The sequence below is a fragment of the Bombus affinis genome, chromosome 16 (assembly GCF_024516045.1).
Source record: "Bombus affinis isolate iyBomAffi1 chromosome 16, iyBomAffi1.2, whole genome shotgun sequence".
NCBI lineage: Eukaryota > Metazoa > Arthropoda > Insecta > Hymenoptera > Apidae > Bombus > Bombus affinis.
The window spans coordinates 8,511,350-8,536,744 of NC_066359.1; the positions used below are offsets into that span (position 1 = coordinate 8,511,350).

A 25,395-nucleotide genomic window follows, 5' to 3' on the forward strand; every position below is an offset into this window, starting at 1 on the left:
TGCTAGAAAAGCTTGCTAGAAAAATATCTATCGGTATAAAGAAAATTTCAACTGATTTTGAATTAATGACGAAATTACCGAAAAATTTGATATGCGATGACTGAGAGAATGATTTCAGGCTTTCGACCGGTAGTGTATATATGAAAAAATATATAGGGTGTCCGATAACGTGCAGTACTAGCGAACAGGGTGTGATTCCCCGTAGAAAAATAAATCAGTAATAAAGAACAACATTTTCTAAGACGAGATTATCAAGTTTGAAAATATATCGAATATACGCGAATTCATTTTTTTTTTCTTTTTTTTTTTTTTAAATCGGAGTTTTATTTTACAGAATTATATTCTTCATTCTCGATTTATTTTTGGGTGTAAAATAACCACCTACTGATTTTTTTAGGTGTGAATGCGAATCAAATATGTATACTTAACAAATTTTTCAGTTCGATTTTCTTGGAAACAAAACTATGTTAATAAATTTTATTCTTTATTTTCGATTTATATTTGCATGGAAAATAACCGTCTACGAATTGTTTAATAGCAAATATCCTAATTTACGTGTATTCACAAGTTTTTCTTTACCTTGATCTTCTCGAAAAACGAAGCGTAGAAATATTTTGTTTTATATTTTCGACTTATTTTTCCACATAGAATCTCCTCCTTACTATACCACAATTACCGAGACACTGTGTATAACGATTATTCTAGTTTGAATAATTTTACATATAATATAATGTTTCTGTATTCTATGCAAATTGTACTATTCCTTATACAACACTTCTTGTACCATCCTAACCTTACTATGACTATAAACTTCAACAAATTATTTCAATCTAATTAACCAATTATTAAACAAATTTACAAAACGAACATAATATCAAATTTAATGTTTAGATAAGTGCGATTTTCTAGAATAATCGTGAATTTCTTTTTTAATTCGAAAGTTGACATACATAGGTTATAGATAGGTTATGATTCGATACGTTTCTATATTGGGACACGATTTTATACAAAACGGTGTTGTGAAGTGATATATCAATATTATGATTTGACTATTACGCCTCGTTCAGTAAATATAATTGACGTTGCATAGATGTTACGCGTTGATCTGTTTCTGAATAGGATACGATTTTATTACGAAACGATGTCTCTAAGTGATCGAATGTATCAATACCGTGATTTGACTATTATGTCGAATGGGACAGTATTTCTCAATGTTCGATGTGCTGTTAAAGCGTAATTCAGCTTTTAACGTGTAGAAAGTTTCGAGTATCTTTTACTTCAGTGTTTCATTTTTCTTACGTGATTGGTATATCAGCTTGTTCGTCGTACCGAGTTTCAAGCATTTTCGATAGGTCGCGGTTTTAGTTAATATCGAATTTTACTCCATTATAAAATATTATACATATTTATACGTATATGAAATAGAGATATTATATTTTTGTTAATTTATTTCTTCATTTTGGAGATGGAGTTCCCTTTCTATTTGCTTTTAAAGACGTAATGATTTTTTAAAGATGAATCTTGTGGTTAGAGTTGATAAAAGAGAATAGAGTTGGTAAATCTTTAAAAATGGGTAGAACACACTGGAAATGAAAGATTATTATTAAATTAATAAAAATATGAACGTAAGTTTAGATATTTAGAGCGTTTCATGTTATTATTCGCTCTTCGTTATTTCCAAGCGAAACCAATTTTTCACGAACTAAAAGATAAAATATTATTTTCAATACGAAGTAAAGATTTGAGTAGCGTTCATAAACGTTTTATGGCTCTTGTGTTATCTATCGTTCTCCAAAATATTATAATCGGCATACAAAATGTATTAATACATGAAAGGAATAACAGAAATTTCACTATATTGACCACAAAATTTTCTTTTCTCTATAAAAATGTAATATTTTTTACAAAAATATAATTTTAATATATTATATAGGTATGTTTGTCTTACAACAGGTATAAAATGTCGAGCGAAACTCGAATTCTTTTCTTTCTTATTTTACGTGAGTTTATACCTTCCGCCTCAAAATATAAAACGTTTTATTTTTCCTTAGAAGCAAATAACAGCGTACATATTAAAAATATCTTGTGGAATACATGTCTATATATATATATATAAGATGTTCCTGAAATGTCGGGTACTTTTCTTTTCTACTTGTTGCAAAGTTTTGTTTTTTGCGCAGTGAGGAACTTTTTTCCTTGAAAAGAAATAATAACGTAGCATAGTTGCTTATATCTTATGTAGGCTATTTCAACAAAATTGCAAAACTTTCTTCTTATTTTATCTTATCTGTTTCGCGAAAATAAATAAACACGAATTTTTTGGGAATATGCAACATACTCTGCATTTTTCTTAAAATCTTCAAAGAAAAAGATTGATTTATTTTATCGATTAGAAATGGTGCACAAAGTGCATCACGATGACTGTATGTGAATGTATCCGATGAAAGTTGTTAACACGTTGGCTGCCCACGGTGATCATCGGTGACACGCGTCACCAAAGTTCTTCGAATAATTAAAATAAAGTAAATTTCATGGACTAACAAATTTTAAATATTGCGAATTGCATTAGGTAACATTGTCAACAAATAAAAGCGCGCAAATATCGCGTGATATTTTGTAAAAAATAATCGGTATGGTATAGGATATTTCAATTGGGCAAATTGAGCAAATGTCCAGGGCAAAATATAGAAAATTTGAGTAGCAATGAACATGTTAAAAGTAATGGGGATGAAGCTAATCCTGTAATTCGTTAAAAATCTCAATATCGGTACAGCATATAGAGCGTCTGAAAAGGAAACCTGCATTTGGATCGAACATTTTTTCGCTTTCGTCCACAACAGAGAAGTAGTTCTTCCTTGAAAACGAAATCCTTGAGTTGAAATTCTGGAAAGCATGCGCCACAGAGGTTAGAGGCTGAAAAAGCGGTTTGGGAGGCAGGGAGAGAAAGAAATAGAGAAGGATGGTGAAACGCGACATTACCGATGTTACAACGTTTAAACGTTTGCCTTCAAGCCGAGGCCTCGTCCCCTTTTCGAAACTTCCGAAAAGATGCTTTTATGTGACGGATCGTCAGGCGAAAGACGTGTTTTCTTTGATGGCTCGAAAGAAAATATCGCCGGCAGCGCCAACTACGAACCGAAAGACGTCCACGATTTATTATTGATACTGTGATTCTGAATGAGTTACGTCTCGATTACGCGCCCCATCCCTCTTCGACACGAGAATCGAATCTTTTTCTTTTTTCTTTTCTTTTTCTTTCTTTTTTCTTTTCTTTGTTTCAATACATACAGTTAGGTTATGTTCTTTTCTTTGGCATTTCCACTAGTTTCGTTTATAAATGATCAAATTATGAGAATAATGAAAGAATATCGTTAGCAATCTTGGTCTATACAGCAGCTACTAGCTTTTTTTAAATCTTCGAATTGTAAGAATAGTCGAAGAGTATCATTGATAATATTAGGTTATATAATGTATGTATATATATATATATATATATATATATATATAAAGTGGAATCGAATTTAAGACAAGTAAAAAAAGGCAATAAGTTAAAGTTGACAAATGGAGATTTCTTTACTCGAACTAAATGAACACATTAGTGAGAACGTCGAGCGATTAAAGAATCTCTCTTCGAGACATAAACAGCAGATGTCTCGCGTATGTATTAAAAGCTCTGCCAACACCAACAAGTGGTAAGAAATAGTCCAGTTTTAACTCTTTTTATATATGAAAAAATATGAATTTTTTAGAGCACAGTTCAAAACATGGATCGATATTTTCTATAATACATGACAGGTCGTTTTATTATTATTTAATTGTATGGCAGTATAATACGCGTGGTACTATACTTCGTCGTAACGATACATATGTTAATTGCTTGAAATTTTCGATCAGTTTAACAATAACGAACAATAAAGTTTAGCATAAATAATACAATAGTATGGAACAATTCTAATTTACTTATTTATAATAGTAAATTGGCATTGTTTAATCTTATAAGAATAAACCACCATGTGCCGTAGAATAATAATCAGAACACGTTATCTCCAAAATAAATATATTTTCAACAACGCGTGATACGCATGCGTGTGCACTGTTGAATAATTAATTATATCGCAGCTTACAGGTTAAGTAATTAATCTGGCAACTTACATCATCAACATTTGTCTTCGCTTTATTGTTATGTTCTACGTACGAAATTGCATATTTTTACGATTATGTATCGAATATTTGAACTTTATCGAATAGCGATAACCGGGCAAAATTGGCTGAAAAAACGCGTCGATACGTGTTACCGTTCTAACGCCGTTAATTGCAAACGACGTTATCAACCTAGAGTTCGTTTGCTTGCTCGATAACTTTTCAGCGCGATGAGTAATTTGTTTGTTGCGTTGGTAAATCTGACGATGCGTTTTAAAGGCTGCCTATTCCAATTTTTCTAAATATGCATATCGTAATCATAATTTCTTTTACTAAATGTTCTATACTATTTCTATATTTCTTCGTAAAATTATTCGAAATTATCGTATAATTATTGTAATATATTCGTTTCGAAATGTATTCTAATTTTGCAGAAAAATAATATCTTTCAAACTAACGAAATTTATTACCAAGCAAACACCACTATATCATAGTCGTAATAAACTAAAAATACGAGTAATTCGACAAGTAATATTGAGTTATTATTCGTAATTAATTATGTTATCGAACATTAAACTTTATTCCATAAAAAATTATACCTACCGTAACCTTGAGTCGTACAACTGCGCGGTTGAGTTTCACTCTTTATACCATATGGATATATCATCACCTCCGTATCTCCGGGACTAAACCGAAGTAACGGCCGTAGTGACGATTGCGGTTCGTTTTCTGCAACGAGATATCACGGTTCTTCGAACTTGAAAGTCTCCGAGTAGGCTCTCAACTCCGAAAGCTCGCAGCCGTAGCAGCAGATAGTAAATGGCTTATGGTTAAACGCGTGAAACACGTTCCCTGACCGGCCAGAAATAATCGTTCGAATAGCTTGATCAACCCCTTGCCTTACGTATGACAGAGCTGTCCAAGCTTTACTTACCGGCGAGCAAACGTTGCACCCTCCTACACTTCTATATCATCTTTTGTTTTAAAGTTGAGATAGAAGAAGGGGCAATAGTATATCCCATAGTACGAGGGTGTTGCAGGCAAGGTGATACAGATGACAATATCTTTGACTCATTCGCTAGATACATACATCGAACATACATATATACTGAAATATAGTTACTTCTACTTTGTATTTATATTTATTAGAAAGGTCTGTATTTTAACAACTTCGTTGTATTTAAAGCACGTTGCTAAAATAAAACAGACAAAAGAATATATTAATTATATTTAAATATTTCGTTGGATTAATTTTTAATTAACTTGTAGCAAAAGAAATGTCAAATTAATAAGTCTAATTATCTAAGAAAATACAATTTCATCGAATAGTCATCGAGCATATGAAAGTAATTAGTTTTCGCACATGCTTTACCAAAGTTGAATTTGAATGTCGCTTTTTCCCCCGATCTTATCCCAATTTTCATGGTATAGCAGTTTGAACATAGTCAGAGCGAAGCTTTTTAATTACGATTCGTTTTGAAATTCGTTTCATTCGTTTAATTAATTAATTAATTAATTAAATTAGTCGGAGGTGAATTAACAAATTTTTAACTGAATATTATTCGTGAAAGGTTTCACTGCCTGTCTCACTGTTTTATGCTTGAGAAACGGCTCTGTAAAATAATAATTCGTGAATTTGCTATAGAAATTATTAATACTATAAATTATGAGATATATAATTGGATTTTAATTGTTAATAAATAAAATTGAACAAATAGGTATATATGTTCGTTTAATTCATGAAACACAATTTTTATCCAACAAACTGAAGTCAATTTTCAGATCTCGATTCAGATATTTATCTTTTAGAAAAGATAAATATAAGCGATTATGAAATGAAATCCTAAGTTTGGTATAAAATAGAATTTATGACTTAAGATCTAAATAAAAATTCTTGGAGGGAAAAAAGATCCGTTGCAAGAAGAACCCGGTTCTATATTCCTTAAAATAAACCTATAATGACATTCTGAGGCATAAAGGATTCACGATAAGATGGAAGTTAAGGTAGTGACCCGAAATCTATGTATGACCTGGCGTGTATAGGTTAGATGCAGCGAAACGATTCGATCGATTTCCAGGGTACATTAGCTCCCATTATCCTGTTAATATTTCAGCGAGAAAAACCGCAAATTGAACCTGTTCTTTTCCTTACATCGTTGTTTACTTCTTTCGAGTCGAGTTATCATTTCGTCCGAATCGGAACAGTTTAACGGTAAAGAGGCTAGAAAGGAACAATTTTAAGGTTACCTAATTCTAGTACGTGAACTAATAACGTATTATTAATTAAAAAGAATAGTTATCGTTATTACAGTCTGCAATATCTTATATATTATGTAACATTTTCGCGAACATACGAACCTTACTTTCGGTTCACGATGTTTGCAAGCTTATGGCACGAGCTAGGTAAATAGGAAAATGACATACGGTCGAGCAAATTTGTAGCGGATAACTGCATACAAAGCGTTCACTTTATCTAGAAACGTTGGAATATATCTCTGTCGACGATTTTAAAACGTTTGTTTCGTCAGATGCAATTAATTATGAATGAAAATTCGACAAAATATTTACAACGGAAAAAGTATACGGAAGATATTTTGATCGATTCGATCGATTCGATGCAGATTTTTACGATTATAATAAAAATCATAATCGTACAAGATTATAATAAAGCAGATGGAATGAAAATAAATATTCGCATTAGTTTATATAATGCGTTAATTTCTATATATTAACATAATTTTGCATATCATTTACATTTTGTCTATTGAAAATTTTCGCAAATAGTAAGATATTCATGCGAGCAAAAAATATAAAGTTACAATAATAGAGGGTTATCTGTGCTTTCAATGCTTTTAAAAATACATGGTATCAAGCGTAACTGTTTTATTAGTGGAGTGTAGAGTCGTGAACCAGAAGCTTCCTCCTTTGATAACAAGAGATACATGGTAGTAAGCCGAAGCAAACAAAATGGGAAAATTAAATGTCCACAAAAACTTGATTCGTTCCTTTATATATACGTATATCATTATAAATACAAGCTTAATCGCGGTAGAAGAAAATTTTCTTATTTTTTAAGATAAATCTTATGACAAACACGGAGTAATCAAACTATCGTACCGACTATTGTATTATAATTCAATTTTCCTATTTAGAGATGAGAAATAAACAGAGAGAAATAAAATAGTGCTCGCGAGAGGATTAAACTGTCTTTTACACAAAAACTGATATTTTCCAAACTAACAAACTTATATCACCAGCAAACGCTATTATATCGTGCTTCAACTTTCCTCTTTTACAATTTAATATAAGGCAGAGTTGAAAAATATAAATGAAACTTTGAATTCTCGTTGTTACAGAGCTAGATCTCGCGAGAGCGTAACCTCGTCCCAGGGTGGCGGGTTCCGTCAGCAGGAGGCGGCGAGCGTCGCGGGGCATCAGCTAGTGTGGAAGAGACGAGATAGATAGATATAGATAGATAGACAGACAGACAGACAGATAGATAGATAGATAGAGAGGAGAGAGAGAGAGAGAGAGAGAGAGAGAGAGAGAAAAGAAGAAAGAGAGAAAGAGAGAGAGAGAGAGAGAGAGAGAGAGAGAGAGTGCGCGAGAGAGGGAGAGTAAACGTGACGAAGAAGACGAAGACGACGTCGTCGGGGTGTTGGTGTCCGAGGGTGGCGGCGGTGGTGACGCGCAGGAGGTGGTGGCGGCGGAGGAGGGTGGAGGCGACCGTGGAAGAAGCTACGACTCCTGCGACGTGAGTCGCGAGCCGTGCTGGTTGGGTGGTGGTGGTGGTGGTGGTGGCCACGAAGAGGGTAGAGTAACGGTTTCCTAGCCGCCAAGGGAAAGGTAGAGGCTTGGTGGTGGCGTTTGTGAAGGCAACCTGTGGCAAGATGGGCTGCGCCATGTCCGCTGAAGAGCGGGCCGCACTGGCCCGTAGCAAGCAGATCGAGAAGAATCTCAAGGAGGATGGTATCCAGGCTGCTAAGGATATCAAACTGCTACTGCTTGGTGAGTTTATTTAACATATGTACGGACGGCATTTATATTTTTAGGTAGAAACGATATAGATAGAGGAACTCGAGGTAAGACGATGGATAGTAATGGTCTCGAGTATATATACGTTGTACGAGGCGTATTCGGGACGGTTGCCGAATTGTAATTGGCTATTACAGAAAAGCAGAAACCTTGAACTACTACTTCAAAAGTGATCAAACTTTTTATCATCGTGGATAACATTTGTCGTAACAGGACACCTATATCTCTATCCTCGCTTCGTATCGTTATTTATTTATTTATTTATCAAAGCTAGTCCTCACGGACTTTCCGATTTGCATTACGTATCGCAGCTTCATAGAGCGGTGTCGTCTAAAGTGGCACCCGGCGTCGACGTAACTCGAGAAACTTTGCACGTTTTCAGACACAATTTTACGGTTCAGCAAGAACCGTAAAATTTGTGAAACATGAATGGAAAGTGTCAGACCGGTGCATAACACCGGTTCGAATTCCCAAAGATATGCACCGGTCGTCTATGCACCTTAACCAGGGTCCTGGCTGCACGTTTAAGCGTCATCGTTATCTATGATCGATATTTTGTATTATCTATAAAAATCGGTGCCCTTTTAGTCTCAGCTGCAACTGTCTCAGCAAGGGTGAAAGGAAAAAAAGGAAGGGAAATAATAAATAAATTTCTGCTTTTCTTTAATAGCCAACTGAAACTTACTATCTGGATACGCCCCGTATCCATAGATCGCAAATAGTTCCGAACATTTTAATACATAATAAGTACAGTAGAGTCCCGATTGGCCGAATAATTACAGAAAGACCCGACGATCCAATATTCCGGACAATCGAATGACAGAATTTGTGCTTGTAGTACAATATGTAAAGTAATCGGAATTAGTAATAGGGCTGTGTAAATTATAAATAAAGAAAAGTTAAATGTACGTATAAGTAGGATGTGGAGACTCGATGTTTAAATTAAATTATACCGAGCCTAAATTAATCACGGTATAAATAACGAATATAGATCCACTAAAGATACAGGTGCTCGTTATGTCATCACCGACTGGCCATTTGTAGCTGTTTAAAGAACACCTTTCTAATTACAATATAACCATTAAAAAAACATAATAAATTTTCTCTTTTTCACGAACTGCGTTTTTCTTAACCGAGCAAGCGTGTGATCAAAAGATGTAAACGTAACTGACAGTTGCTACGAAAAGTTATATTTGGCACGTGGTTAAATTCGTTCTAGCATTTATGCATTAAACGCGTTTAAATAATTATCCCAGTTAATAAAATTGACCGAATTCGTCTCCGGATTACTTGTTCTGGGCCCGGATTAAACTAAATCTTCGTTAAATGTAATTACGTATTTTTAACGAGGGCAACGTGTCTATTCGAACGTTAAATCTAAAAGCTTCGAACGCTATAAAATCGAATAGATTTGCCAAAGCTTCTTTAATCTGAACATTTTCTACCATCTTTCTATAATAGCTTAATAATTTTCTTAAATAATATCCGAGTATATGTTTAAAAACCTTCTTCTTCTTAATTCATATTACTATAATAATGATTTAATAGGTCGAATAGGAAACACCAAACGATATAATTAATCGACTGCTTAATCACGCGCGTCACTTTTTCAACCGCGAGTGTTGCGAGAAATTTCGATTCGAAGGAATTTCAGCAGAGAGCCCTACAATTCGAGTATCTCCGTTAATTGGTTGGCTGTTCTCGTAAATTCAGTTTCTGCCCGGCTTTCTCGTTTGTTTTTAACGACCGGTCTGGATAACGTGACTCGAAATTAACGAGCCAGATGATAATTGGCGTGCAATTATTATCGCGGACGTGCTCTCGCAAAATGCCTGTTTCCGATACAATCGCGTTACTTTTGCGCCAACGAGGAATTCATTTCCTGGAAAATAGGGCTTTTATCTAATTTCTATTTGTTTATTCGTTTACTTTTCTCTGTGAAAAGTGACAAATGATTCGTGAAAATTGGAGAAATCGTCAACGTTAATTTATATATACTCTACGATCGTTTCATGCTCGGCGTTCATTCATTTACGAAAGAATTAATTCCTTGAATTCGCGGTATTATCGATTAGTCGAGATATTAATTCCCTTAGAATTAAGCATTTCCCTGGAATTTCGTCTATTTTGATAAATAGTGAGCTCGTAAACCAAGATAGTGAGAAAATAATGATTATTAAAGAGACAGAAATTTACGAGTATTATATAACGGGCTGCCAATTATTTCCATGGGAAGAAAGAAATGAATTTAGGAGAAAAAATTGCCGACTTTCTGGTTGTTTCACTCGCGTGTTGTTAATCGACAGACAGAAATTAAACTCGCGTTCAAATTAGCGAATGATATATGTACAGGGAGTAGAGAGACTGGGAGTAGAGAGAGCGACCGTGTGCGTTTCCTGCGGCATAAATGGGATGAAAATACTCGTGGAAGACGCAAGCAAAAGGAATGACGTCATTGGTAACACCAATAAACAGGACCCAGATTTCCCTCGGATAATCTCGGGTTTGAATACCAAGCAGAAAATCAGGAATTCTTTGTTTCTGCCTCGATCGATCGAATTGCGAGAATTTTCGTAAATCGATCCTCACCCGATGCTTCAACATCTGCGAAATAGCGTTAACTCGTTTGGTTACTTCGACCTATTACTATAAAGTACTTTTATTACATTCGCGCTTTATATTTGCCACATAAATATAGCTATTACAACTAAAACGAATATTTCTATTAGATATCGATGCATATACAAGATGAAGTAAAAGATTGACCATTCGGTTAAATTAAATAAGTTGTGTTTAGCGTTTGAATGAAATTTATATCGAAATTAAGAAATTAAGAAATTAAGAAATTAAGAAATAATACAAAATACTCTATATAGGATATATGGATTATCACGAATTTCGAAAATAACAGAGTAACGAGTACAACATTTACTATAAAAGTGGTAGTTCGATGGAGCAAGTATAATAAATCTGTTACATCTGCAAGCTCTTTGTCGGTCAAATGTCGTATTAAAAAGAGCAATGGAATGAAAATGATGATTAAAATGGTGATTGCAAAGACTCGATCGGATCTAGAAATAAATCAATTGCCGAATTAACTACCTAGCTTTTAGCGATGTAAAATTAGATTTGTATAGACCGATTCTCTGTATTTTTAGCGTATTGTATTCCAGAATCTTTCTTCGTACATTTGAACGAGACTGATATAATACTTAAATCTGAGAAGTTGTTCAATTATCTTCCTCTTCTTAACGAATAACGAAATTCTTTTCCATTTTAACAGAAGCTTGTAATTAAATTTTCCAAAATACAAATTAAAGCCTAAAAGTCCATAGTCTAATTGTAGCTTTTATATATACGTGTATGCGTGTACATATTATATATACAGAAAAATATAACTCGCGTATTTACGAAAATGTCGAACATCGCGAAAGTGAAATACGAAACTTGATAAAAAAAGAGAAGCTTTATCGAAGAATAAGGATATGTGGAAATAATTTTCGTAATATTACGAATTGTAAATAAGTTTTCAGTTTGTTAAATACGCGTCTCTATCATCGTCAGCAATACGAACGACAGTGCGTACGATCATTGTTTCCAACGACTCTAGCAGACGAACGATAATTTATTGGCGTTCGTATTACACTGTGCTCGGTGTCGATCACGGTGTTGCCTAGAATCGTAAAATTCGTATCGTTCGTGATAACATACGTAACAACAAATAGAGCGAAAGCAAAACGAGGATATCGGTAATATTAACCGGAATAGCGATAAAAGCGATAGGGTGTAAATAATGGCGCCGTTTACGATAATTGCGTTTTCTGAATTTATTAAGTATCACTCACGATGTGCGTGCGTGTATGATATGTATCCGAATAATTTCACGTAAATTTTCTTTTATAAATTATTTCTTATTCGTTCGTATTATCGTTTTCTCATACAACTTTCGTCTCTTGTTTCTTAGTTTTCTCGTTGCTTTATCGAGTCAGCCTCGTAAACGATGCCAAGCGTTCGAAGGCTTGACAAATGCGAGGGTTCTCGCGTGAGAATAAAACCATTTGGCTAAATGATCGTTTAATTAGTTCGAGTAGTACATACGCGTTATGACAAGTGCGACACAGTGATAGTATATTCGAGTATAACCGGGCTTGAGCGAATCAACTTGATGAGTTCGTGGCATCAATTGGATGACGCAATTGGTTTTAAAGTACGTGAAAAGTACGATTTTTAGGGATTCCTTTTTCGTATAATATAGCAGATATAGTATAGTAGTTTCGATATAATATAGCAGATCGAACGATTCTCCAGTTGGATTCCAACTTTTTTCTTTTTTAGAAATCATATTTATAGAAACATGAATTTGCGTAGATACCTGTATCGTAATTCCGAGAAGGGAACAAGAATTCGAAAGTTGATAATTCACGATAGTTAAACTTCGACATTCTGAAGATGTCGTCAGAGTTGTTTACGTTGTTGAGACACGTGGTTTCGCTGTGTGCCAGATTCGAACAAAGTAGAATCCGACTGGTTCCAGACGATCGACAAAAGTAGCGTACGTAGTAGACTGAACGGGTTCGGGATGAAAGAGCTTTTTAAAACAGGGGGAGAGACTCGCCACCCATAAGCAGGAAAACAAGTTCCGCTGCCACAGTGTGCCACGTCATTTCCGGGCCCCAGCTTCCGCTCGTGCGCACTTCTTTCCCTGTACATAAATATTATGACACTCGCGGGGAAAATTAGATAAGCCTGAAAATTTAGTTGGAAATTACGACGGCGAATTCTTTAAAAGCTATCCTACCATCTCATTTCGAGAGATCAGGTTATTAGACTGTAAACATCTTATACGCGTATAGGGTATCTTCGAGTTTTTCGTACAAATCGTGTTCTTTGATTTTTTTTTTTATTTTTTCAAGAGTTTAAGTTCGTTCACTTGGTTTTTATTTGATTTTCGTCCCTACAACAGTTTTACGATATTATACAGGGATAGATAAATCGACTCGAAATAAACGTTCCTTGTTACGTTGCCTGTTACGTTGCCTCGGTAGAAATTTCGCTTTCGTTATTTCTTATTGTTTCCAATCGAACGAAACTGAACCTTTGATCGACAAACATATACTAATATAATAAATAAAGATTAAACGAATGAAATGAAACGAAACGACCTATGAATCACCTACTATACAGCGACGTTAGCCAATTATATTTTTGTGCGTTTCTTACCGGTTCCACGTTACTCTATACACGTTTCATGCGTACGTTATTCTTTTCAATTTTCAGGTGCCGGAGAATCTGGTAAAAGTACCATCGTTAAACAAATGAAGTAAGTAGCTAACAAATTTTTTAATATGTTTATGCAAACCCGTATCTTTACGAACGAAATTGAAAAAACTGCAATCTAAACGGAGACTTTCGTTTACGCGTAAAACTTGATAATCATTGGTTCGTTCGCGTCCCTCCGTCGTACTTTAATTACAAAACCGCAAGTTGTAAATCGAGTTGCGTTAACTTTTTGTACACGCATATTTGTACATACATATACATGCAAAATATGCGCGTAAATTATTATATCGAATTTTCTGCAGAATGAAAAGAGTTTCGTCGATGCTATAACAAATCGGTTGTTCACCTCGAAAAATCCGTCATTTCATCGTTGAAAGACCAGCGGCTGGTAGAACGTGTTTGAAATCTTGTTTTACAGTCAATGGACCCATTCATGGTGTCCCATGAACAAAGGCACGCGTGTTCAACTGCGGAGAACGTTTCTGGATTGCTAATTTAATAACCGGTGACTTACTAATGCAGAAATGCCTAAAAGTGTTCAAGGAGAAACGTGTAGATCTCGAAATGTACGATGATTTCGAAATAATACGAAACCTTAGAATTATTAAATAATTATTATGAAATTCTAATGTAGGAATGAAGTTAGCTTCAACTTTCAACTACCTTTGCCGAGTAGAGTTAACTAAAACGAACAACGTTTCGTTATAATAATTTCGGTATAGAAATCTACAAATAAATAATATGTAGAGATACACGACACGAGTTCGTATTATTAAATGCTAATGCAATTTTTACAACTCGATAATAATTTTTCTCTAAACTATCTATATTATCGTAGAATAAAATTAATTGCCTGTCACCATGAACGTATGGACGACTTATTAATTAACAAGGTGTCCGTCGTTTATTTTTTGCCAGAATTATCCATGAAAGCGGATTTACACCCGAAGACTTCAGGCAGTACAGGCCCGTAGTATACAGCAACACGATACAATCTCTAGTCGCTATTCTCAGAGCGATGCCGAATTTGGATATCAACTTTTCGACCAATGAACGGGAGGTAAGTCGAAGTGATACTTACGGTGATTAGGTTCGCTTTAACTCTGATGCGCTGTGTGGATCGTTTTCGACCGAATAGTGCTCTTAGACAATTCCTTAAGCGTCGGCTAACTATAAAGCAATGGTTGACAATGACACCCGTCATTGTCAAGATTTTTTCTCAACGTTAAAACACCTTCGTTTCGTTGAAATGAAAGCGAGATCGAAAGATTCTAGGGCCGAAACAGGACCGTAGCAGCACACAACTCGGACACAAACGCGAGGAAACTTGCAGACTCGTGTTTCCATTTGACTCCAGCGAATACTCTTTCGAAAGGAGACGTGAAAAATTGAGTCAAGGCGATTGGTTTGTTAGACGAGTGACATAATTTGGGAAGAGGAAATCGGTTTCAGCTAGAAGATTTGCAGTACATATATAGACAAAAGTCTATGAATTTATGTTAGATTACTAAAAGACTTTTCTTTTTCTTTTTCTTTCTTCCTTTTTTTTTTTTTTTTTGTTTGTTTGTTTGTTTGTTTCCTAATGCAACAAAAATTTGACGAAATGAAAGATTACGCGATTAAATAAAAACCGAATCAAGGATTAATGGATAAGCTTCGTAATTTCTTCTGAAATAGAAATAGATAAGAAAAGGCAAAAAATGTGCAAAGTTATGAAATAGACAGAGTTCCGTTAGGAAAAGCGAAAGGCGGAAGTAGGCGGCGGAAGCGGCAGAAATTAAAGGGTAAAGGTTAGCGGTCTGCCGGGAAGTCAAAAATTATCGATAGCCCGAGCGCTTAAACGATCGATGCGCATCTCGAGCCAGGTTCTGAAGCACCCTCTTCGGCATATTTACCGATCGTGCAGCATCGCGGCTGCGTCGTTTACCTTAGAGCCAATAAACGATCCCCTGCCTCGAAAACAACGAGCACGATGGGTTGCCTCGAGTGCCGATTGATCCGGCTCCTCGAACCCAGTGTTTCTCAATCCGATCTCCCTTCGGTAGGCTTCCCTTTTTTTCTTTATTAATAATATTTTTCTTATTTGGCAATATGAGCTGATCGTTCCCTCCCTCCCTGCCCACCCCACTCCGTCCCACTCCACCCCACCCGCCGCCCCATTTCGTACCATTTTTATACTTTCATACCATTCCACAAGCTTTTGTAGTATTTCTGTGTTTCCTTCCAGTGATTTTAATAAATCAAAACCCCTTTCTCTTGTTAGATATCAAAATCTCGTTGTTGTCCTCGTACTCGTTAAATATTGCTAAAGTTTGATCACCTATGGCAATACAGATTCTACGTTAGATTTCATTTCATTTCTTTTTACACGTCAAACGATCGTTTCTTTCAAATTAATTCCATCTATTAAATTACACTGTCCAAACACGTATCAACGGTAACATATTCTCTTTTATAATCTTTCATAATCTCTAGTGTAATCATTATTTCGAAAAGTTCTTTTTATATGATATAATACGAAGCACGAACGTATATAATAGATATTTCTTATTAGATGAGAAATACATAGACAACGTTGTAATTAAGTAATATATTTCTGGTATAAAGAAAGGAAGAAAGAAAGGGAACAAAACACAATAGAGAAACGTATGTTTCGCGGTTCTAAAATCGTCGAAGGGAAGAGCATAATAAATACTGGCACACGTATAACAAGATTTATGTACGTCGTATACACCTCCACTTGCTCGTCTAGCTATATCTTAAGTGTTTAAGTAGTGTTCACTCGTTGAAGCATTTGGCAAGGGCACATTCAAAAAGAGCGTAGAGTGCACATCCACTTCAGCATTTTAACCCAATTTGGATAGTACTTCCGCTTTTTAATTAAGTCGTATAATATCGGCAAATTTTTATTCTCCATTTTCTTTCCCTTTTTCTTTTCGATATGAGCAAATGGGAAAAGTTCTTCGTACATGTTTCTGGCATAAATTCGACTGATTTTAATTTCTTTAATCATTTCTTTGATAATTTCTTTGATAGATCGAAACTAATCCACACTTTGTAGCGATCTTTGTAGCGTTAACAAGCAAACATCAGTTATACAAAAGAAAAATACAAAATATTGTTTTAATATTGGAAAAATATAGTGTTGTCGATGTTTATTTTACATTAACTGGTATATATGTATTCTGTAAATTGAGTTAACTTGAAAATTGCTTATCAGCCGGACGCGAAAATGGTGTTCGACGTGATCCAAAGAATGGAGGACACGGAACCATTCAGCGAGGAGCTTTTGGCCGCGATGAATAGACTTTGGGCCGACAGCGGGGTCCAGGAATGCTTTGGCAGGAGCAACGAGTACCAACTCAACGACTCGGCGAAATAGTGAGTAAATTTGTCACATCGACTATTCACCAATCTGTAGCTTTTCTAGATAAAATCTAGAGTTTACAAAATCTTGGAGAAACAGCCCTAGCTCGAAGGTAATCCATCGGTAACATCAGGAATGTTTCATTAAACTTTCAAAGAAATCGATCCATCGTCCTCGTCTCTAAGAACTGAATACCGTTTCTATTGAAAAAAAAAAAGAAAAAAGAAAAAAAAATTTCGTCGAGAAGAAAAATTTTCATCGTGCTACTATGAAAATGTAAATGTTGTGTAAATTGGTGCATTAAAAGCGGGCTAATCGCTGGACAGATACTCTATCAAAATTATCTCTACTGGGTTTTTTAAACGGGCTGGGGGGTTTAAAGGATTTTTAAAAGCAGAAAGTCAAGCTTTCTAACTCGAGCTTCAGCTTAGATTCAGTTCAATTATTAAATGGAGGAAGAAAGATGAAATTATAAAATTGATAATAATAGAAAAAAAAACATAGAATAAGAAGAAAAGGAAGCAAAATATTAATTTCGAAAAAATTCACAAACGTTGACATGTTTCTGAATCTTATATTATTATATTTCTATATGTTCGATTTTCTATAGTTTCTTAACTCGACCATCGACACGGTTTTATTATAGGGAGAATATTTACAAATAAACATAACCCAGGGAGAACTTGCCAAAGTCCTCGGTACCTCTAACGCCTAATTTGGAGTAGATCCAAATCTAATAGAAACTGAACCTTTCACGGCTCCATTCATATTCAACAGCGAGACCTACCAGCCACCAAGAAATTAATTACCGTTTGGCCGGAGATCAGTAATTTAACGTCATTTGTAATTCTATCGTTTCAGTATACATTACACTCGTACTATTTATTCAGGAGACGATAACTTCTAATTCGAAGAAAACCAATATTTAACAAATATGTAAAGAATATTAAAATCGAGAAATTGGAAAACGCAGAAAATGAAACATTTCCAATTAATTTATACTATTACAAATTTAATGTTTTAGTTCGTAAAATCGAAATTCAAAAAGATTTAAATTTGTTCTTTTAAATACTCTCTCTCTCTCTCTCTCTCTCTCTCTCTCTCTCTCTCTCTCTCTCTCTCTCTCTCTCTCTCTCTCTGAGTTCTAGAAAAAACGTGTCAAAATAGAACACCTTGCTTTATTTTGCTATTTTCTTACACGAATATTTGTACAATTACTAATTTTCACAGAAAATAATTTTCAAAATTTTCAAGAAGATTTGCATTTTTCCGCCTATATTAAACATAAAACCCAAATATGTTATATTATGCAGATTTATTTTCAAACTTAAATAAATTTACCAAACCTGTCTGCATAATAATATTTTAATTCTAAAAGCTGATGTGACACGTCACTGAAAAATATTATATCCAGTTGAATATTGAACTGCCAGCACATAGAATACGCAAGCACAATGCCAATGATTCCGTGATGAAGACAATAGATGGCGATTAGGTTACATCTAATCCATCTAGAAAGCATGACACATCCTCGGAGATAGTAATCTTGATGGTAGTAACATTATCCGTCGCAAAATACGTGTCTCTATGCATTTAAAATATCGTTTTTTTATCAACAAACTGGTAAAAACTTATGGTTAATGTATAACTAATTCAGTTTATGTTAGTCAGTTATTAGTTAGTTATTAAAGTCGGCGCGTAAGTAACGATAGAAATTATATATTAGATTTTCGCAATTGACCGAGGTAGGTACTATGACGTCATATGGCAAATTGTTTAATGACCAGTCTCTGTTAGCAACCTGTTGTGTCCTGATTATAGTGTGCGTAGCAACAAGCATCGAACAGAAGGGTCACGATTTATTGCATTGCTCCTCTGCGGATATTTTCCTATGTTTTCTAATGCATATAGCTATAAAAGTACTATCTTCTTGTGTTAGTTGTCAACATTCATTAGGAATATTAAATTACGTTACATAAAAATGGAAAGATAACAAATTATTTTATATAATATAAATAAGACAACAAACAAAAGAGATTATAACATTTTCTAAGATTAGAAGAAAATTATTATCTGATAATTTGATGTGTTAATCTCAGTTTGAAATTCGAATTTAGATTTTATAAGATACAAAGTAGATTCAGACATAACTACAATTACATATCGGGTGGGACTAAATTTACTATTTACTTAACTTATAACTTAAAACGAAATAATTGCTTGGAAAAACAGCGAAGCATGTAAAATGAAATTTTTTAATATCTTCTCTTTTCTTTTTTTATTATAAGGAAAAAGCTTAAAATCCTCTTGGAATATTTTTATTATTTATATCGCGCCATTTTTCATAAATAAGATTCTGTGAACAGTTATTCGATATTGAAAATATAAAAATCTTCTAAATTCGCTCTATTAATACATTAACAAAACTACGTGCCCCTAAATATATAGAGAAAATTCTTATACAAACAAATCTGTATAGTTTACAATATCCCAAATTATATTCTCCCAGGAAAGTAAATTTTTCCAAAACAAATTATCAATACCCTGTATTATGCGTAATCTTTCTTTCGAATCTCCAGAAATGTCCCTATATGTAACATTAATTTCAACCCAGATAATCGTACTCGACTCTACAAATAACCAAAAAGGAGAGAGAGAGAGGAAAATAAAACTCCAAATTGATCCAAAAGTCCGAACATTCTGAAACGTAAGTAGATCTAACCTAAAAGCTTAATTCAAGTTTTACCGATCGTAAACCACCGGTGGACACAGCACTCGAGACGAACCTAATTTCGCCAGGCAATGTAGGCAATAAAAAATAGAAAAAAAAATAGTGCAACTGGAGAGATCCGAGCATTCTCTTTCGTCTTTTTTCCCCTTTTTCTTTCTCTCTTATTTAGGTTCAGCGGCGTATTGATCGTCGATGACGTCACGCCACGCCCGTGTCACGTGGCCTAAAATGGCCGCCGACACCATCCCCACCACTGTTTCTTCTCTGCCTTACTATGTTCCCTCGTTTTCACCCCCCAACCCCAATTGTTTCTCTCTTCATTCTATTACCGCTGCTTCTCTTTCTGTGCTCTGTACGCTCTGAGAGAGAGAGAGAGAGAGAGAGTAAAAAAGAGAAGCAGGGAAATACGTGTGTATAGCGATACGCAAGAATGTTGAAGCACAACGGGGTGGAACGTGTACGTACAATAGGGACAAAACGTCACTCGTTGTTGGAAAATTCGTAATAATTGGACACTTAATAATTAGCAAGCAAGCCAAGGAGAAAATAGGGTTAGGATAGGGAAAGCGAGAAAATCGGGTGCAAGGACACGAAAATTCTGATAGGCCTCCCTATCAGCATTTCTTTTGAGCGTTCCTTCTGATCAGAGCAGTTTCCGTGCGATTTCATGAAACTGCTAACTTTTTTTATTTTGTTCTTGTTAATCTACCAGTACCCCCGTTTTGGGGAAAGATTTTTTTTTTTTTTTTAGAGTTCTATTGTATTTTAAAATTTTTCTTAACAATAATGATTATCAAGCATAAAGTCTCGTCGTACGACTGCTTTTAACGATAATAATTAAATTAGAAAACGAATGTTACAAAGTAATCGTTACATCTTTTATTGTTTGTATCGTATGTTTTGAAGCGATTGTTTTATATCTCTTGATACTTTTCACTTTTGTATACATATATTGTTCGATATAAAGATTTCAGTATAAGTATGAGAGCGCCAAGTGTATTCGATCACCCCATATATTTCAACTACTATACCTTATGCCTTATGGTTGTAAACGATAGTAACCGAAACGCGGGTGATCTACGATGTTTTCGAAAAGCAACTGGTGATAAAGTCACGTTACAGCTCACGGTATACAGGATGTCTGCAAGTGTAAATATGAGATTTCTTAGAAATGTAAGCTGTTTCTTTCTCGGTTATTGGTTATCAGCGTTTCGAGTTATTGACAACGAAAGATGATCCGCGCGTGTAAATCTAACCTCAACTAGCGTGTTGCGTACACATTGTACATGCTTACTTACTTACGATGGTTGCGATTGCGGATCTATTGTGATTATTATTACCATATATCGGATATTTTATAGATAACAATGGACTCTAATGCTGTATCATTGCTTTCTATTCTTTATATTATTCTATCATTATTATTATATACTACAGATATATACGTCAACTTAATTATTACTCGACATTCAAATATATTAAATATTTTGTGATAAAACATCTAACATTTCAAATATTAGATATTAATATCCATTTATGATATCATTATTGATATACTTTCGATATTTTTAATCTACTGACACTAAATATTCACATTTTATAGTAATTAATCAACACGGTAACATAAGAAGAACAAAATGACAAGGAATTATCGAACAACGCATGGTAACGTTTTCCTATTTTATATTAATAGCGTGCCATTTTTTCTGGACACCCGATATCGATCAGCCTGGCCGATATCCGTACGTGCGAGCCACGAAAACCAATATAAAAACCATGCAGCGCGATAAGATGAAAGTGCTCGTGCCTGGCTACAGGTGCATCCAACTTTGGCAATGAATGCTAAATCACAAGAAGCGAAAAAATCGATCGAACACGATCTCGGTTACGACCTGAATTTAGAACGAGGGGAATGTCATTTACTCTCTGGAAGTCTCTGGAAACACTTTACATCACGCGTGAAAGTGTCACTTAAAGTAGATTATATTAATATCTTAAATCTTTTAGGAATGACCTAATGTTAACTCAAAATTAAATAGCGAGAAAAAATTATAAAATACTTTTTCAGAATAATTTCGAACACTTTTTCTTATTTCCTTTTATTTCTCTTCAAATATGCGTTAAATATAATTAAGAAAATGGTTCTCTGGATCGTTTAATCTGCGATATGTTGAAGAATTCTCTAAAAATATAACTAACGGTCCTGCGTTTTGCCTTGAAATTCCAGTTTCCTGGATGATCTAGACCGATTAGGGGCCAGGGATTATCAGCCTACGGAGCAAGATATTTTAAGGACCCGTGTTAAAACAACGGGAATAGTCGAAGTCCATTTTTCTTTCAAGAATCTTAATTTCAAGTAAGTACCCGGGTCAGATGTTTATTCGCGTAAAAACGATTGCACAAAAACGATTCTGATAATACACGTTAAACATAACAAGTGTTAAACATAAAATTTACATACGTAAGAAATATTACTAACCATTATCCATATTATTGATCTTTTGCGAAACTTTATGAACTTATCGTCTATTTTTAAAGGACACATATCTTTGGACCTGACAGGTTATTCTCCTTTTCAACTATGTCATATTAAAGTGCTCTCTTATCGCCACCAGATGGCATTGGAATCATACAATGGAGGAAAATGAACTTTTAGATAGAGCATTGCAAAGAATAGTTAATTTAACAGAAGGATATGCTCGATACAATTATCTAATATGAAAATGAATACGATACAAAGAAACAAGGACAAGAAAATAAAAGACTGACTGGTTTTGATCTAATCCTAACAGATTAGAAAGATGGATACAGGTGTAACTTTATCAACACCACTGATACGAAAAAAATGTTATCTTTTTGGAGATTTTAGGGTGTACCGGCAACAGACAGGAGATTGTTTTCTATTCCGCAATCGAATGATTATTCCTATCTTGTATGCGCATAATAACGTATACGATTTTGTTTGTTCTTGTCAATGTAACGTAATACACGATATACACAAATTTTAGATATGAAATATCTACATATATACCAGTAATTTAATCCTTTTAATCGTAAATTAATTATAAATAGTGGTACACTGTGGTAATATAATTTTTAGATAAAAATATTTGGAGATTCTGGTATGGTAGCAACATTAAAAATCAAGGAACATATTGCCACGTGGAATATTGTTAACATTGATCTGAGTGGTTAAAAAAAGAAATTGAGCAAAGAGGCAGGAGAGTGGTAGGCTAAAGGGAGAGAGCAATGACTTATGAATGATTGAGCATGAATCATTGGGATGACAATTTAAGAAACTGAGCACATGCATTCCTTCTTTCAATTAACGTCACTTTAAGAAATGTTTCTTTCTAGATATATTTCACGCTTATTTATATCTATTTACATTTGCATTTAGCTCTCTTAATAGTATACTAACATTATTTATGTATAATTATGTATTTATATCGAAATATAATTTACATTTACAAAAATATTATATAATTAAAACTGACAATTTATTTTGTCCTTCGCAATTAGAAAACTGAAAATTTGTATTATCGTGTTATTTTTCCATTGTTTCTAAACACAATTTTGTGTGTGTGTGTGTGTGTGTGTACATTGATTATCCTCTTTTTAATAAAATTTAAGATAAACCTACATTTAGATAAATGTAATATTGTTTTTCAATGTTATTTTCTATAAAAATGTAATAGGAGGATAGAAATATCGATAAAATCAGATTGACATATCTCAATTTGTTAATTAATTATCCAATGAATTTCCGAACCCTTGTTCATCGGTATACCATTGCTTCTTTACAGATTGTTCGACGTGGGCGGCCAAAGAAGCGAACGTAAGAAATGGATCCATTGCTTCGAGGATGTTACCGCGATCATATTTTGCGTTGCGATGTCCGAGTACGATCAAGTTCTGCACGAAGACGAAACGACGGTAATTATTCGCATTTTTCTTTTTTCTCATTTTTTTTTTTTTTTCACTTGACAATTTCACCTTTTTTTAGTAATACATAATAAACATAGTTTAATAAATGACAATAAAACTAATAAAGTTTTGTTTTATTAGTTTCAATGTTTTAAATAATTAGACAAAAAAACTGGATGATTTCGACTTTTTTTAACTAGTTTATTTATATTAAAGCGATAGGAGATCATAGTGTATACACAAAAGGACAGGTGATATTTCACGGCGCGCAATGGTGAAATTCGTAACAATAGAGTAATTCAAGAAGCCAAGGAAAACTAAACTGCACTGATCTCCACTTACCATATCAAGAGTTTTGGAACTTTATAAGTGAACAAAGGAATTCTAAAACACACACAAGTTTCCAGAGTCTTTGGATTTTCAAAAAGGTCTCCTCTTCACCGTACGATAGGTGTACGATATACGATAGAAATGTACATAGTATGTGTATCATGAACTGTAGACCCTTTTAAAGATAACAACATATCTACGATATATTCTAATTTATTTTATTTTATTTTCTTTTTTTTTCGGTAAGAAATTACTAAAGAACGATTAATATTCGTATATTTTTCATTTTTCCTCATGCTAGGTATACTTCGTATTTTCTTAATAATAACGGTTAATAATAAGAAGAATTTACTTTATACTTCCACTGCATAGCAGTGAATTAGCCTGCATCAAAAGTCGAATCAGTCAATTCACTCTCGATAACAATGAATATCTCGTAACAATGAAACTTGCGAGTTACGGGTGAATGTGGTCTCACGTCGAGTCATTCCCGAAAACTTTTTCACACTTTGTTATGTCTTTGTTATGTATTTCACGAACTGTTACGCTTTATTTGATATTTTTCTTGAAGCCGTCGAAGAATAAAGTTGTTGTTACGATGAAATATATTTAATACTTAATAATTGACAGAATCGTACATATCTAAGTGGCTTTTCATCTCTTTACCTGTTCTACCATAAAGAGAAGATTCGAACATTTTTTTCGCGCCATTATATATATATATATATATATATATATATATGCACACGCTACTTATGGAGATGCATATGGAGAATCCTACGTGGGAAGAAAACGTGATAAACCGCAATTGTTGGAAATTAACGAGTTCTCGTGGAACGACCCCATTGATTAACCCCTCATTCTTCGATCCACTGGAATGATTTGCTATTTACGTTATTTTACAAATTTCTTTCTATACCTCTTTGTTTCATGCGATATTTCGTACATTTAGAATCATGTTAGATCATAGTTATATATCTTTGGACATTAATTATTATTAATGTTTGCGTGTTAATTGTCTGTTATAGAATCGAATGCAAGAAAGCTTGAAACTGTTCGACTCAATTTGCAATAACAAATGGTTTACCGACACCTCGATTATTCTCTTCTTAAACAAAAAGGATCTTTTCGAGGAGAAAATTCGCAAGTCTCCGCTCACCATTTGCTTCCCCGAATATGCCGGTAAGAAAATATTTTTCACATTTATATCCATTTTCACATTTATATCTATAGAATTTTGTGAACGAAAAATTACAGATTAATTCTATTTCCATGTCAAATGCACGCTTTCACCATCGGTATTAAACTTTTCTTTGTTTATTATTTATAACGAAAATAGAAATACAGTAAAAAGATTTCATATCGTTCTTGTTAACCTTTATTAATCTAGCGAATAATTTATTGAGCGCCCAGCGTGTATCGCATTTCAGTAAAAAGAAATTCGTATAATTTCGAAAATTATAGCGTAATCTATTAGCGAAGATCGTATGTTACATGCGGTGTAAAAATAAATGCGGGAAGTTCTCATTGTTATAAAAAGTCCGTAGTCTGTTGCTGCCCTTGGAATTCCTTCGCGTCCCACAAG

General features: G+C 34.1%; 1 protein-coding gene and 1 long non-coding RNA gene across 4 annotated transcripts in view; one reads left to right on the plus strand and one right to left on the minus strand.

Annotated features, from left to right (window-relative positions):
• The window catches only part of LOC126925559 (guanine nucleotide-binding protein G(o) subunit alpha), a 33,215-nt gene that overhangs the window by 1,691 nt on the left and 6,129 nt on the right, over positions 1-25,395 (plus strand). For 2 of the 3 annotated variants that reach the window (XM_050741238.1, XM_050741239.1), the window contains exons 2-8: positions 7,497-8,148; positions 13,453-13,495; positions 14,374-14,515; positions 16,676-16,836; positions 21,781-21,909; positions 23,360-23,489; positions 24,839-24,992. In XM_050741238.1, coding sequence (XP_050597195.1) covers positions 8,031-8,148; positions 13,453-13,495; positions 14,374-14,515; positions 16,676-16,836; positions 21,781-21,909; positions 23,360-23,489; positions 24,839-24,992 — 877 coding nt within the window. In that variant the 5' untranslated portion in view covers positions 7,497-8,030. Of the gene's footprint in view, positions 1-7,496; positions 8,149-13,452; positions 13,496-14,373; positions 14,516-16,675; positions 16,837-21,780; positions 21,910-23,359; positions 23,490-23,696; positions 24,993-25,395 lie in introns of those variants that run through there. The other variant, XM_050741240.1, reaches the window with a different exon arrangement.
• On the minus strand, positions 20,418-22,143 carry LOC126925570 (uncharacterized). Its single transcript, XR_007714003.1, has 2 exons — positions 22,033-22,143; positions 20,418-20,694 (listed from the first exon to the last, which is right to left on the minus strand). It is a non-coding gene; the product is annotated as an uncharacterized LOC126925570 (long non-coding RNA).